Source organism: Maylandia zebra, linkage group LG15, assembly GCF_041146795.1.
Source record: "Maylandia zebra isolate NMK-2024a linkage group LG15, Mzebra_GT3a, whole genome shotgun sequence".
NCBI lineage: Eukaryota > Metazoa > Chordata > Actinopteri > Cichliformes > Cichlidae > Maylandia > Maylandia zebra.
This window is the reverse complement of record NC_135181.1, coordinates 8,662,047-8,677,830: the sequence shown is the minus strand read 5'-3', so window position 1 is coordinate 8,677,830 and position 15,784 is coordinate 8,662,047. Positions and strand designations below refer to the sequence as shown.

General features: G+C 42.0%; 1 protein-coding gene across 2 annotated transcripts in view; it reads left to right on the top strand.

The window, feature by feature from the left end:
- LOC106676122 (scavenger receptor cysteine-rich type 1 protein M160-like) overlaps positions 1-15,784 on the top strand; it is a 51,106-nt gene that overhangs the window by 14,243 nt on the left and 21,079 nt on the right. For both annotated transcript variants that reach the window (XM_024805193.2, XM_076873813.1), the window contains 5 exons: positions 1,327-1,641; positions 6,612-6,926; positions 7,247-7,546; positions 8,449-8,754; positions 10,092-10,406. In XM_024805193.2, the coding sequence (XP_024660961.2) occupies positions 1,327-1,641; positions 6,612-6,926; positions 7,247-7,546; positions 8,449-8,754; positions 10,092-10,406 (1,551 nt within the window). The remainder of the gene's footprint in view (positions 1-1,326; positions 1,642-6,611; positions 6,927-7,246; positions 7,547-8,448; positions 8,755-10,091; positions 10,407-15,784) is intronic.

The window sequence follows — 15,784 nt, the reverse complement described above, 5'->3', positions numbered from 1 at the left end:
ATACAAACCCAGTTCCAAAAACAAAACGTTTGGATCTTTTTAAAAATGTAAGTAAAGAATAAATGCAAAGATTTCCAAATCCATATTTGATTCACAATAGAACATCAAAAAGAATTTAACATCATCAAAAAGTGAAATTCTTTTTGGAAAACAAGCTGTGTCCTGTGAAGTAAAGAGGTGAGGGACCACACTGCTTATCAGTGTTTAGTTCAAGCAACAGCATCAGTATGAGGGTGCATTAATGCCCATGAAACTGGCAGCTTGAAAATCTGGCAAAACACCAAAAATGCTGAAATCCAGATACAAGTTTGAGAGAAACAGATGCTTCCAGCAAGATGACATCTGTTTCCATGTATATTTCAGTGAGACAGTGCTAAACACCATACTACAGCTAATGTAGTATACTATTCTTTTGCACATAAGCTTCATTGCTTCCTTCTTCTTCATTCCTTCATTTCTCTCCCAGAAGTCCAGCAACTGGTCTTCCTAGTTTGCAAATGTTTACAGACCGTTCATAGAAGACATGGCCTTGTTCCAACTTGCTCTAGAGTTGTAGTCAAATTTAAAATACACTTGGAATTTCTTAAAATGAGAACTGGTTGCAGGGGTCATTTTGAGCCCCTCCAGCATCAGCAGTAATAATGGTAAATAAATAGTCTTTTCAGTTCAGCTTTCTGTTGCTGAGATCAGCCAGAAACCCAGCCAGTTCTCCACACATTTGGGCACACACTCCCCTGCTCTGTACTATCCTGCTGTACCCTGGCTCTGCATCCCACAGGTGATATGTGGCTACAGGACCCTATATATTTATTTGTCAATCACATCTAGCTAGCTCTGTCTTAATTTAGCTTTCACGACAAAAAGTGTGTAAACAATCATGTTTTTAGACAAACCAGGTGCAGCAGTTGTGATTTTACATTAATTTCTATATGGTCAAAGTGACATCCTCAGCGGTTCCAGGTACTATTAGTACTTTTATTTGACATACTCCAAGTTCTCTACTAATAAAAATGTTTAGATTATATGATGTGATGTTAAAATTGTGCATTTTCTCAGGCTAAACATTTGATATTTTCAAGATTGTATTGTGAATAAAATATGAATTAATCACTGAATTCTGTTTTTACATAAATGTTTACAGAATTTTTATATGAAAAATGCCAAAGAGTAATATTGGCAGCTTAAATGTTCTTTATCATTTAAAAAAAAAGTTTAATATTGTCTTCTGAGTTTAACCGGTGTACAATATACCTAAATACATGACAGTTGTTTGTTGGTCATTCTTCCATACCTGTGGCTACATATTTAGTTTATTTGCCTTCACAGAAAGCTTGGCGGTGCGCTTGGTTAACAGTAATGATGAGTGCTCTGGAAGAGTGGAGGTTCGTCATGATGACCAGTGGCACACAGTGTGTGACACGGACTGGACTCTAAGTAAAGCTGGAGTGGTGTGTGAGTCGCTGCAGTGTGGACGTGCCGTGAAAGCTCATGGTGGTGCTGTTTTTGGCCGTGGCAGTGGGTCAGTGGTGGAGGCTAGCAATTCATGTTTCGGCAATGTGACATCTCTTCAGCAATGCTCAGTCAAAGATTTTACAAGAGCAACCTGCGGGCATGAATATGATGCTGGTGTTCTCTGTGCAGGTAAATCCTTATTATTATGTTCAAAATTCAAACATAATTTTTTACGAGATCACAAACAGTATAAATTATTGCTGTGATGTGATGTCACCAACTGTGGTGGTGGTGGGAGGGTAACTGGTAAACTACACGCTTATTGGTTAATAATTACAAGTTGTTAGCCACTGATCATACTTTGAAACAGATAATGACTGAGATTTATGCACTTTTTTTTCTCTTTTTTCCCAAGGGGTCACCAGAGCAGATGAATCTGTATTTTTGATTTGGTACTGACTTCAAAACAGATACTCTTTCACATTTAACCCTGCCATTTAATCTGTCTTCAAAAGGGCACTGGGATTACACTCACTTTCTCTCATTTTCATGGTTTCTGTTTTTTTCCCTAGTTTGGGTTTTTTTTTTATGGGTTTATTATTTGGTGGGTTTCTTTCTACATTTTTAGCCTTTTGTGTCTATTAGTATTTTCAAGTGCGTCCTAGTTTAGTTATTCATATTTGTAGTTCTTAGTTCCTTGTCTAATTTTTTAGACATTTCCCTGTATGTAGTCTGTCTCTTCTCCATTTGTTTCCCTTTTTGTCTGTGTGTCTAAACTGTCTCTCTCTATTCTGTACTTCCCGTCTTATTTTGTAGTCCCTCATCATGTGTGCTGTTTTCTGTCACTCTTTGTGTCCCATTCCCCCTGTGTCAATTCAATTGTCTACGATTGTGGTCGATTGAACATATGCATTTATGTTTTTTATTTTGGAATAGGCAGAACTTACTCTCTTCCTCGCTGACTCTACATCTGTCGTTATGTCACACATTGGCTCACTATTTCTTGCACCAAAACACACCACAAGTTCCACCACTACTAAATATTACATGTTATTGTGCAGCACACAAGACCGACAGTGCACAATGTGCTTTGAGGTAGCCAAGAAAGATACAGGGAGTGCAGAATTATTAGGAAACTTGTATTTCTGAGGAATAATTCTATTATTGAACAACAACCATGTTCTCAATGAACCCAAAAAACTCATTAATATCAAAGCTGAATGTTTTTGGAAGTAGTTTTTTGTTTGTTTTTAGTTTTAGCTATTTTAGGGGGATATCTGTGTGTGCAGGTGACTATTACTGTGCATAATTATTAGGCAACTTAACAAAAAACAAATATATACCCATTTCAATTATTTATTTTTACCAGTGACACCAATATAACATCTCCACATTCACAAATATACATTTCTGACATTCAAAAACAAAACAAAAACAAATCAGCGACCAATATAGCTACCTTTCTTTGCAAGGACACTCAAAAGCCTGCCATCCATGGATTCTGTCAGTGTTTTGATCTGTTCACCATCAACATTGCGTGCAGCAGCAACCACAGCCTCCCAGACACTGTTCAGAGAGGTGTACTGTTTTCCCTCCTTGTAAATCTCACATTTGATGATGGACCACAGGTTCTCAATGGGGTTCAGATCAGGTGAACAAGGAGGCCATGTCATTAGTTTTTCTTCTTTTATACCCTTTCTTGCCAGCCACGCTGTGGAGTACTTGGACGCGTGTGATGGAGCATTGTCCTGCATGAAAATCATGTTTTTCTTGAAGGATGCAGACTTCTTCCTGTACCACTGCTTGAAGAAGGTGTCTTCCAGAAACTGGCAGTAGGACTGGGAGTTGAGCTTGACTCCATCCTCAACCCGAAAAGGCCCCACAAGCTCATCTTTGATGATACCAGCCCAAACCAGTACTCCACCTCCACCTTGCTGGCGTCTGAGTTGGACTGGAGCTCTCTGCCCTTTACCAATCCAGCCACGGGCCCATCCATCTGGCCCATCAAGACTCACTCTCATTTCATCAGTCCATAAAACCTTAGAAAAACCAGTCTTGAGATATTTCTTGGCCCAGTCTTGACGTTTCAGCTTGTGTGTCTTGTTCAGTGGTGGTCGTCTTTCAGCCTTTCTTACCTTGGCCATGTCTCTGAGTATTGCACACCTTGTGCTTTTGGGCACTCCAGTGATGTTGCAGCTCTGAAATATGGCCAAACTGGTGGCAAGTGGCATCTTGGCAGCTGCACGCTTGACTTTTCTCAGTTCATGGGCAGTTATTTTGCGCCTTGGTTTTTCCACACGCTTCTTGCGACCCTGTTGACTATTTTGAATGAAACGCTTGATTGTTCGATGATCACGCTTCAGAAGCTCTGCAAGATATCTCACTATTTTTGACTTTTCTGAACCTGTCAAGTCCTTCTTTTGACCCATTTTGCCAAAGGAAAGGACGTTGCCTAATAATTATGCACACCTGATATAGGGTGTTGATGTCATTAGACCACACCCCTTCTCATTACAGAGTTGCACATCACCTAATATGCTTAATTGGTAGTAGGCTTTCGAGCCTATACAGCTTGGAGTAAGACAACATGCATGAAGAGGATGATGTGGACAAAATACTCATTTGCCTAATAATTCTGCACTCCCTGTATAGTTTGTCTGTGAGCACCCGTGTGCAATGTTCCCTCTAATTTTTCATGTGTCTGAACGAACACACAAACTCCCTGAGCGGTCCCTTGGACCACTGTGAGCAACAGCAGACGTGAGCACTGTGGTCACGGCAGCATCGAATCCATCCAAGTTACATGGTTTATTAAAATAATCAAATTACAGCATTTACATTTATGTTAGACTACTTTTAATTAAGTGCTTTATCCCACTTACAATGAAAATTTAAAAAAAATTTCTTGTTCGTGACCCACTCCAAAAAATAATTTCTGTCCACTATGAGATAAAGGAGAACAACAGCCTGATACCTGCAGGCCTGACAACAGGAGATGTATCACTCCTGTAACACCTGTAACATTCAAAAGTCGCCTCATTGTTCTGACACACACAACAAAACTATTGACTACACTACACACTAACTACACAAGATTTGCGCTAAAGGTTGCAAATCTCTCACATCTCAACACCGCCGTCACTCCTAAAACTTCTTCCTGTTTCTTAAAAACTAAATGCCATGTCTTGATTGGGTGCCATGGTACATTTTTCGACCAATGGGAAAGGGTGGGGTGTTTTGGTTTCGTCTTTGCTTACAGGCTTTCGAGCGTTTTCCTTATAAAACGCAGTTTTTACTGTTTCTTTCCGCAGTAAATATAAACAACGACAGTATTCAGGAAGAAAACCAAATAGTGCAAATATTTTTATCATAACTCTGGTTTTACGTGGCTTATCAACACAATTTAAAAACTGGTATAAAGTCCACACTTTTTCCGTTAATTGTTCCGTCTGTCCTGCTCACATCTCCGATGGTTGTACACGTTGTCATTACTCCGCTTTGCTCGCTAAAACACCGGTGTCGGCACATATTTTCTTTAATTTCAATTCAGGTTAGAATTTTTCTTGTGTGCGCAAAGCAGATTTTCTGTGCGCAGAGACCGTCCCAACAGTGCGCAATTGCGCACGTGCGCAGCTTAGAGGGAACATTGCCCATGTGTACATGAAGCAGGCATAGAGGAGATCCAGGCCCCAAATATCTAGAGGCCCCCCACAGCCCGAGAACCCAAGGAGGACCATCGGAGGGGCAACCGCCCCACCCTCTGAAAGAACTGAAGAAAGCCCCAGATGTTGGGTCACCCAGCAGTCCTGGTGCGGAATCCACGGGGGGCTGCAGTGATGTGCCCACGGGTTCAGAACCCGCGCCAGAACGAACCGAACCCTGGGCCAACGGTCCGAGGGCCCCCCACCCGCCGAAGGGACCCTAACGAGCCACGAGCGGCAGGCCCTGCCAAGCAGCCACCAGGAATGAGCCGGTACATACCTGAGCGCCCAGCCCTGGACACCGAGAACCTGCCTGAAACGCACCAACATCTGAGGGCATCAGCCACCGACAGGGAGCGTTGTGGGGGTGATAGGTCCCCACACCTGGGGGGGCCTGAGATATGTCCAGAGAGGTGGAGTCTAAGACCTGACATATAGACACAGACAAACAGGCACACACAGACACAAACATGCATTCCCACCCTCATGCAAACATATTTTAATTGGCACTCGCCCAATGTGGTGTAACGTTTGACCCATTATGCATACACTGGACACGACTGTGATGACAGCAATACTTTTATTTACAACTGTGGTTTTCGCTTTTCACTGGGACACAGACACTTCCTCTCTCTACTGTCAGGTCCGCTCTCCTCCTCCTCCGACTGTCACTGTGAACATATAAAGAGTCACAACCACATTCATATCCCAGCACACCTGTTCACCCTGCCCCTGCGCCACCCCAGGAGCTCACTGCGTCACCCCTACTCTGCAGCCGGCCAGAGATCACACCCACGCCACAGTGGAGACAAACAGAAATGGACACTGTACACACACTCACACTCCCCAAGCATACTCTATACCCCAGGTCCAGGTACCCTTGCATCTAGAGGGGTAATTTGCCCCTAGACCCAAGAGATGTTACCCTTTTTCCAGGGAGGTGCAGGGAGGCCCAGCATCCCTAGACCCCAATCAGATGGCCAACTCCTCCTCCTAGCCCCCTGCCCCGAGGAGGTACAGAGAACAGCGGTGTGAAGACCCCATACCTTTCTCCACACGCTCATATGTGGTGCTGCTGCGTGCTGTTCTAAATAGCATTTAAAACACGGGAGGGCCATGGTGCTTTCTGCCAGAGAGCAGCAGGTGTCAGCACGGCCCCTCATGAGAAGCTATTGAGTTCTTAATAAACTGCTTAATGGGATCTATTTGACAGCTTGTAATTTATATTGTTAATGCTTGAATGTTTTTCCTCAGTTAAATCAGCAGTAAATGGACCTGAGCTTTAGCACCAAAATTTCCTGGTTACATTTGGTGAAAGACTGTGTTTTGGGTTAAAATACACCTGTTGCTGAAGTTAACCACATTTTAAAGTTTCTTGGACATACGAACTATCCAGTATGAGCTATTGTCTGAAAAGGGGGACAGCCATTAACCTCTTTTGGTTACGTGTGCCCTCAGGTAAACCACCAATAAGGCTTGTGAACGGCATTGACCGATGCTCTGGCCGAGTGGAGATTCTGCATGACGGCTGGTGGGGAACAGTGTGTGATGATGACTGGGACTTCAGAGAGGCTGAGGTGGTGTGCAGAGCCATGGACTGTGGAACACCTCAGAGAGCAAAATCTAAGGCCTTCTTTGGTGAAGGCCAAGGAGTGATCTGGTATTCTTCTGTCAACTGTTTGGGTAATGAGACGTCCCTTGGGCACTGCAGGTACCGCCCCTCTGGAAGATTTTCGTGCAGACACAGGGAAGATGCAGGAGTGATTTGTTCAGGTAAAAACTATTTTGTCATTAAATATTGTGTCTTTTTTTAATGTTTAGAGGTCGTTGTTTAAAGCCATCTTTATTATATGTGGCTGCAGCTCTCGGCTGCAACCACACTTACACCAACTTACAACACTGATTCCCCATGTTTTAACACAGATGCATTGCAGATGCCGTGCAGGTACATCTGCACAGCATCACAGTCCACGGCCCACCACAATTTATATCACAGTTATTTCCATGACATCAGTGAGAATATTGTATGGATTTCAATTAATGCAATTTTCAGGCACCAACTAATTGCTGATTTTGTCCTCTTTGCTTTGTAGCTACCATTCGACTCATCAATGGGACTGACATGTGCTCAGGAAGGGTGGAGGTCCACTACGGTGAACACTGGTCACCAGCATTTAATATTAACTGGGGAATGAATGAAGCCACAGTGGTGTGCAGAGAGATAAATTGTGGAGATCCTGTCAAGATTTCAAGGTCATTTGGTCAAGGTGAAGATCTGAGAGGACATGAGATCCACTGTAATGGTAGAGAGAGCTCTGTCACACAGTGTACATTTAGGAACTATACCAGATCTATCACCGATGGTATTGAAGAGGCCTCTGTGGTATGCTCAGGTAAGACTTGATGCTATATTTCAAAAAGAAAATGAATCCATGAAGTTCTTTATCAAACAGATCAAGTATGATTTTTTCCAATTAAAATGTTGATGCAAACCATCAGATCAATATTTTTGTAGTCTAAACACGTGTTAATCAGGTACAACCCGAGTTATAAATTATGTCACTATCTTCACATATGTGTGCTATAGCAGTGCATATACAGAGAGAAGACCAATAGGATTAGGCCAGCCAAAGCACACACAGACTATTCACGAACACACAAAAGAATTGGACCATATAAGATGCTGTAAATAGGCTGTGCTTCAGTGCTGCACATGTTTCAGTCAGCTAGCTGGCCACTACGATTTAGCATGAAGCTGCATCTTTGAACCTTTGTTTTTATATTGTTTTCCTCTCTTCGTCACCGTTCCTTTACACAATTTTGCTATTGAATTGCTCTAAATTATTATTACACATAATTAATCCCTTTACTCATTGAGGTCAACTTTTTGATACCTTTAAATGGACAGTCTACTTCTAGGTAGAACAAATGCAATATGGCAAATTATTTTATGCCTAACAAGTGATTTCACCATTACCAGCATTTAGCAAACACAATGTGAGACAACAGATGAATATTAACCACTTACAATGGTAAATGCTATTGATCTGATGATGCACTGATCACCCAGTGAGGGTAATATAGCCAAGGGTCAGCAACATTGAAACTATGAAGAGAGCAATTTCTGAGTCATTTTTGATGCTGTAAAACATATTCCATCTGTATGATGCAGAAATCATAGCTGATTAAGTCTAAAATGGTCTGTTGGTGTTATGAGTCATTTGTATTTTTTCTTTGCATTTTTCTTTGTATTTATAGATTTATGTTAGATTTATATAACAACTCTGCTTTCCAGGTAATGTGAGATTAGCCGGTGGATCCACTCGTTGTGATGGAAGAGTAGAGTATTTCAATAAAGGCCAGTGGGGGACTGTGTGTGCTGAATCCTGGGACATGAATGATGCAACAGTGGTGTGCAGACAGTTGGACTGTGGGAGGCCCCATAAGCTTCTTCAGCTTGGCCCTGGTACAGGACAGACCTGGACAAATCAAATTGAATGCAATGGAAAAGAGTCTACATTGAATCAGTGTCAACAAAGACCATATCCATATCCAGACAGGACTTGCAACAACATTGTAGTGGCTGGTGTTTTCTGCACAGGTAAGAAAAACATACAAACCCAGTTCCAAAAACAAAACGTTTGGATCTTTTTAAAAATGTAAGTAAAGAATAAATGCAAAGATTTCCAAATCCATATTTGATTCACAATAGAACATCAAAAAGAATTTAACATCATCAGTGAAATTCTTTTTGGAAAACAAGCTGTGTCCTGTGAAGTAAAGAGGTGAGGGACCACACTGCTTATCAGTGTTTAGTTCAAGCAACATCATCAGTATGAGGGTGCATTAATGCCCATGAAACTGCCAGCTTGAAAATCTGGCAAAACACCAAAAATGCTGAAATCCAGATACAAGTTTGAGAGAAACAGATGCTTCCAGCAAGATGACATCTGTTTCCATGTATATTTCAGTGAGACAGTGCTAAACACCATACTACAGCTAATGTAGTATGCTATTCTTTTGCACATAAGCTTCATTGCTTCCTTCTTCTTCGTTCCTTCATTTCTCTCCCAGAAGTCCAGCAACTGGTCTTCCTAGTTTGCAAATGTTTACAGACCGTTCATAGAAGACATGGCCTTGTTCCAACTTGCTCTAGAGTTGTAGTCAAATTTAAAATACACTTGGAATTTCTTAAAATGAGAACTGGTTGCAGGGGTCATTTTGAGCCCCTCCAGCATCAGCAGTAATAATGGTAAATAAATAGTCTTTTCAGTTCAGCTTTCTGTTGCTGAGATCAGCCAGAAACCCAGCCAGTTCTCCACACATTTGGGCACACACTCCCCTGCTCTGTACTATCCTGCTGTACCCTGGCTCTGCATCCCACAGGTGATATGTGGCTACAGGACCCTATATATTTATTTGTCAATCACATCTAGCTAGCTCTGTCTTAATTTTGAGCAGCTTTCACGACAAAAAGTGTGTAAACAATCGTGTTGTTAGACAAACCAGGTGCAGCAGTTGTGATTTTACATTAATTTCTATGTGGTCAAAGTGACATCCTCAGCGGTTCCAGGTACTATTAGTACTTTTATTTGACATACTCCAAATTCTATACTAATAATAATTTAGATTACAAGTTGTGATGTCAAAATTGTACATTTTCTCAGACTGAATATTTGATATTTTCAAGATTGTATTGTGAATAAAATATGAATTAATCACTGAATTCTGTTTTTACATAAATGTTTACAGAATTTTTATATGAAAAATGCCAAAGAGTAATATTGGCAGCTTAAATGTTCTTTATCATTTAAAAAAAAAAGTTTAATATTGTCTTCTGAGTTTAACCGGTGTACAATATACCTAAATACATGACAGTTGTTTGTTGGTCATTCTTCCATACCTGTGGCTACATATTTAGTTTATTTGCCTTCACAGAAAGCTTGGCGGTGCGCTTGGTTAACAGTAATGATGAGTGCTCTGGAAGAGTGGAGGTTCGTCATGATGACCAGTGGCACACAGTGTGTGACATGGACTGGACTCTAAGTAAAGCTGGAGTAGTGTGTGAGTCGCTGCAGTGTGGACGTGCCGTGAAAGCTCATGGTGGTGCTGTTTTTGGCCGTGGCAGTGGGTCAGTGGTGGAGGCTAGCAATTCATGTTTCGGCAATGTGACATCTCTTCAGCAATGCTCAGTCGAAGGTTTTACAAGAGCAACCTGCGGGCATGAATATGATGCTGGTGTTCTCTGTGCAGGTAAATCCTTATTATTATGTTCAAAATTCAAACATAATTTTTTACGAGATCACAAACAGTATAAATTATTGCTGTGATGTGATGTCACCAACTGTGGTGGTGGTGGGAGGGTAACTGGTAAACTACACGCTTATTGGTTAATAATTACAAGTTGTTAGCCACTGATCATACTTTGAAACAGATAATGACTGAGATTTATGCACTTTTTTTTCTCTTTTTTCCCAAGGGGTCACCAGAGCAGATGAATCTGTATTTTTGATTTGGTACTGACTTCAAAACAGATACTCTTTCACATTTAACCCTGCCATTTAATCTGTCTTCAAAAGGGCACTGGGATTACACTCACCTTCTCTCATTTTCATGGTTTCTGTTTTTTCCTCTAGTTTTTTTTTTTTTTTTTTTGTGGGTTTATTATTTGGTGGGTTTCTTTCTACATTTTTAGCCTTTTGTGTCTATTAGTATTTTCTTTTTTTTTCTTTTTTTTTGTCCCGTTTGGATCTTTAGCCATCAGAATTGTTTTCTTAAGGCCAAGAAAGATGCCAAGCGGATTTATTTTACCAAGTGGATCATCATGGCCTTGCCATATTGGTCCATTTGATTGACCTTTATTATAATTATGTATTTATTTTATTTTATTTTCGGTTGCTACAAACGGGACAGACATGACTGGGGGATAGGACAGGGAGAAAGAATGAAAGAAAGAGAGGGAGAGAAAGAAAGAAAAACAGAGGGGAGAAGAGACAGTGAGGAAGGGGGGAAGAAAGAAAGAAAAACAAACAAAACATCTGGATCACCTGTATGGAGAAAAAAAAACAGATGAGAAAACAAACAAAAAAGAGCAAAATAATAAATACAGCACCATCACAATAAACTAGCTAGCAGTAGATAACAGTAGATACTAAATATTAAACGATATTGTGCAGCACACAAGATAGACAGCGCACAATGTGGTTTGAGGCAGCAGCCAAGAAAGGTGTAGTCCGCGTCTTTGAACACCTGTGTGCACACATGTGTGCACACCTGTGTGGATCAGCATGCTTGTATTCCAAAGGTTTCTCCATGTAATGGTCTGCTAGGGAGTGTGGGGAGCCATAGCCCCGTCCACAAGGGCATCATGAAGCAGGTATGGAGGAGATCCAGGCCCCAGACATCCAGAGGCCCCAGAGTACGAGGACCCGAGGAGGACCACCAAAGGGGGGAACCATGCCACCCTCCTGGGAAGAGCTGAGTAGAGCCCCAAACGAGAGGTCACCCAGCAGCTATGGAGCAGAGGCCAGAGGGGGTTGCAGTGGCGTGCCCGCGGGCTCTGTCAGCCAGCTTTGCCAGAGAGGACCGAGCTTCAGGCCCTGAGGCCAGAAGCCTGAGGGCACACCACCCCCCGGAAGGGGCCCAGCCGGGCCACAGGCGCCAGGCCCCGCCAATCGGCCACCAGGAGTGAGCCGTTACATACATGAGCGCCCAGCCCCAGACGACAAGGACCACCAACACACCAACGTCTGAGGGCATCAGCCACCGGCAGGGAGTGTGGTGAGGGGAGATAGGCCTCCGTTCTTTGGAGGGCCTGAGATGTACCCAGAGAGGTTGAGTCTAAGACGCAACCTGACATATAGACACAGACGAACAGGCGCACGTGGACACAAACGTGCATTCCCACCCCCATATACACAACCAAATACTCGGCACTCACCCAACGTGTAGACAGACACAAATAGACACTGCACAGACAGTCACACTCCCCAAACATGCTTTTTCTGCATCTAAAGAAAATATTATGGTTTCAATGTTTTTACTGCATGAGTAGTCTACGTGTCTAAGTAATCTACGTGTATTTGTTGATGAGTGCCTACCTTTTATGAAACCAGTTTGGTCCGGATGAATTAAAAGGGGGGTTATTTTCTCTAATTTTTTTGAGAGAGCTTAGCACATTATTTTAAGGTCTACATTAATAAGGGATATTGGACGATAGCTTGAAGGAAATACAGGGTCTTTGCCTGGTTTTAGTAAGAGACTGATATTTGCAGAGTTCATATTTGGTGGTAGTCTACCATTTTCTTTGATTTCCTGCAACATCCTGTGAAAAACTGGTGCCAGAATCGTCCAGAATTCTTTGTAAAAATCTGTTGGAAAGCTGTCTTGACCTGGAGCCTTATTATTGAGCATACTTATCAGAGCTTCCTGGAGTTCACCTGGCGTCAGTGGCGAATCCAGTGCCATTGCTTGGGTGTCTAATAATTTTGGAAGATGTAATTAATTAATTATGTTGTCGAGAAATTGATCAATTTCGTTTTTAGATGGGTTTATTTGTGGTGTATATAAAGTTTCATAGAAATCCCTAAAAATTTTGTTCATTTTTTAAGATCATATATTGTATTCCCAGATACATCTTTAACAGCACATATAGTTGTTTTTTCTTTATTGATTTTTAACTGGTTAGCAAGAAATTGTCCGGATTTGTTATCGTGTTCATAATTTTGCAGGTGAAGTCTTTGTACTAAGAATTTAGTCTTTTTATTAATAATTTCATGGTCCGAGGCCTCCCTCCCCCCCCCCCCCCCCCCCCCGCCGAAGGGGCCCAACCAAGCCACAAGCGGCAGGTCCTGCCAAGCAGCCACCAGGAATGAGCTGGTACATACCTGAGCGCCCAGCCCTGGACACCGAGAACCTGAAACACACCAACATCTGAGGGCATCAGCCAGTGACAGGGAGCGTTGTGGGGGTGATAGGTCCCCACACCTGGGGGGGCCTGAGATATGTCCAGAGAGGTGGAGTCTAAGACCCGATCTGACATATAGACACAAGCGTGTCTCCCAAGATGTCGGCTGCATCCTCCGGAGGCCGCATTTGGAGTAGTGATGTGCGGATCGATCCTGAAATATAGATTCCTCCGATACCAATCATTTATGTTCTAGAATCGATTCTCACATTAAAATATTGATATTTTAGTAATTTAAGGTAAATTTGTAGTTTATCATTAACAAATGGCTTGCATTTGTATAGCGCTTTTCTAGTCCATAGGACCCCAAAGCGCTTTACACTACATTCAGTCATTCACCCATTCACACACACAAGAACACAGTGGAAAGAAACTATAACATTTGGATTATCTACATTCGAAGGAACTACTTCCTCTTCCGCCTTTCATACTCATGTGTGAAATACGGCTGTATAAATGTCTCGCAGCCCTGGCGTGCGCACTCACAACAATGGCTGAGCGTAATTGGAGTCATGTGCAGACATATTTTACCTCCACAAACAGCTGAGACGTGTTTTGCGACACATGTGGCAAAAAAGTGAAGTGTTGTGGCAACACCACTAACCTCAGAGTAAATCATATCACAGAATATGACGAGCGTATGTTGTGGTGAACTGAAGAAGAGGAGAGGGACAGGTGCTACTAGGGCGAGACAGACGTCTCTCACGGAGTCCTTTAGTGCTGGCAACGTGTTCAAATAGCGCAGAACTTCAGTTTTTTTATTTCTATATGATGAACTCTGCATTATTAAGTGATAAGAACAAGTAATCTGTTGTCCTGTAATCATTATGACGCTATAATTTGAGATACAATAAATAAAATAAGTGTTTGTACAAAGTATTGGTATCGGATCAGTATCGTCGATACCACCCTGAATTTTACTTGGTATCGGATCGGAAAGGAAATCAGTGGTATCGCACATCACTAATTTGAAGGCGGATTACGTCACAGCCAGGCAACGAAGGCTCTCTCAATTCGTCGACTCCTTCAAATGCTGATAAATGCATCCTTCATTTCCCCGAATTTGAATAGGGGTGGGTTTTAATAATCGATTCATCGATTAAAATCGATTCTGGCTTGGATAACGTGATATCGATTCATTAAAATCCTGAATCGATTTTTTATATAAATGTATTTTGCCCAAAATTCCAGAATCTCAGGTGAAACGTCACAAAATTTTGACAACCACCAAACATTTAAAACAGTAAATGAGAGCAGGTACACGGCTTCTGCACAAAGATGTAAACACAAAGCGCGGACCTGCAGATCAGAATCAGTGAGATGTCGCCTTTCTCACCCGACGGCACGGGCACAGTCAGGGCTGAAAGCCGACAGCTCGCTGATTCTGATGTTTCGGCGGGTCCGCGCTTTGTGTTTACGCCCTTTTTGTGCTGATTCTAAAGCTGTTAGTTTTATCTCTCTCCAAACAATATTGACCGAACCAGCAGCAAAAGAAGATCCAAACTAAGCTTCACATAAAGATCATCATGAACTTCCTCTTACTTTTGCTGTTTTGCTTCCACCACAATAAAATCACACTTCATGCACAGCCCTCTCTCTCTTTCTCAGTGTACTTCAAGAACAGTTTCCCGCCTATCCCCGAAATCAGTTTTCTGCATTCTTCGCTTGCTTGTTACGCACAAGACTACCGTTATTTACAGCGCTGTCGACCGATGTTTTTTTTCCTTTTACTTACTTCCGAAAAGAAAACCTAATTTCTGCCGTTCAATAGGCTTCTGAACAAATGTAAACTTTTTAAAATTATACAAAATGCAAAACGCTTAGCCGTGTCTCTAATAAAACCGCTGTAACTTCAGAGGTAATGTTCATAAGTTGATTAATGGTTTTCTTTCGTTTGTGATCTACTGCAGAATATTTTTATAAAATCCCAGGCCAGGAAAATCACCTTCATATTTTTTTGTGTTTTATCTTCAGCTACTTTGACAAAAAGGCATCTGCTGTGATGCTTACACCTTTGATAAAGTCTGGAAAATGTCAGCTTCCTTTTTATAGATACAAAAATATGTAAATGTACTGATCTGAATTATAATATTTCTGACTGTCTGAGGCAAAATTTCCCAGATTCAAATCGAATTGATTTGAATCGAATCGAATCGAAACGAATCAATTCAGGACCTTGTGAATCAGAATAGAATCGATTCTAGAAATCAGTGACGATACCCAGCCCTAAATTTGAAGGATGGGTCGGGTGTGTCCTTCGTGGCCTACCATATCCCAAAATTCATAGCACGTTTCCGGCCCAGCCAAATTTCAGCTGCCAGCAAGATAGGCTGCTACTAAGTTTTAAGATTACTCTATTAATCAAAGGAGCTTGCAAAGAAAAGCGTCTGGACTTCTTTAAGTTGCTTGAAGACGTTTCACCTCTCATCCGAGAAGCTTCTTCAGTTCTAAGGTCAAATGGTGGAGAGTCCCAGATATAAACCTAGTGGGAGTGACCCCCCACAGAGGGACAAAAGGACCCCCTGATGATCCTCTAATCGCCTGAGCCAAGGTGTGAAACTGGGTGTGGGTCCCAATCAGCCAGAATTTCGGGTGAGTTCATTGTGAAACCTGGCCCCACCTTATCATGCAAATTCCTGAGATCAGATGGCCCAGGATGTGAGTG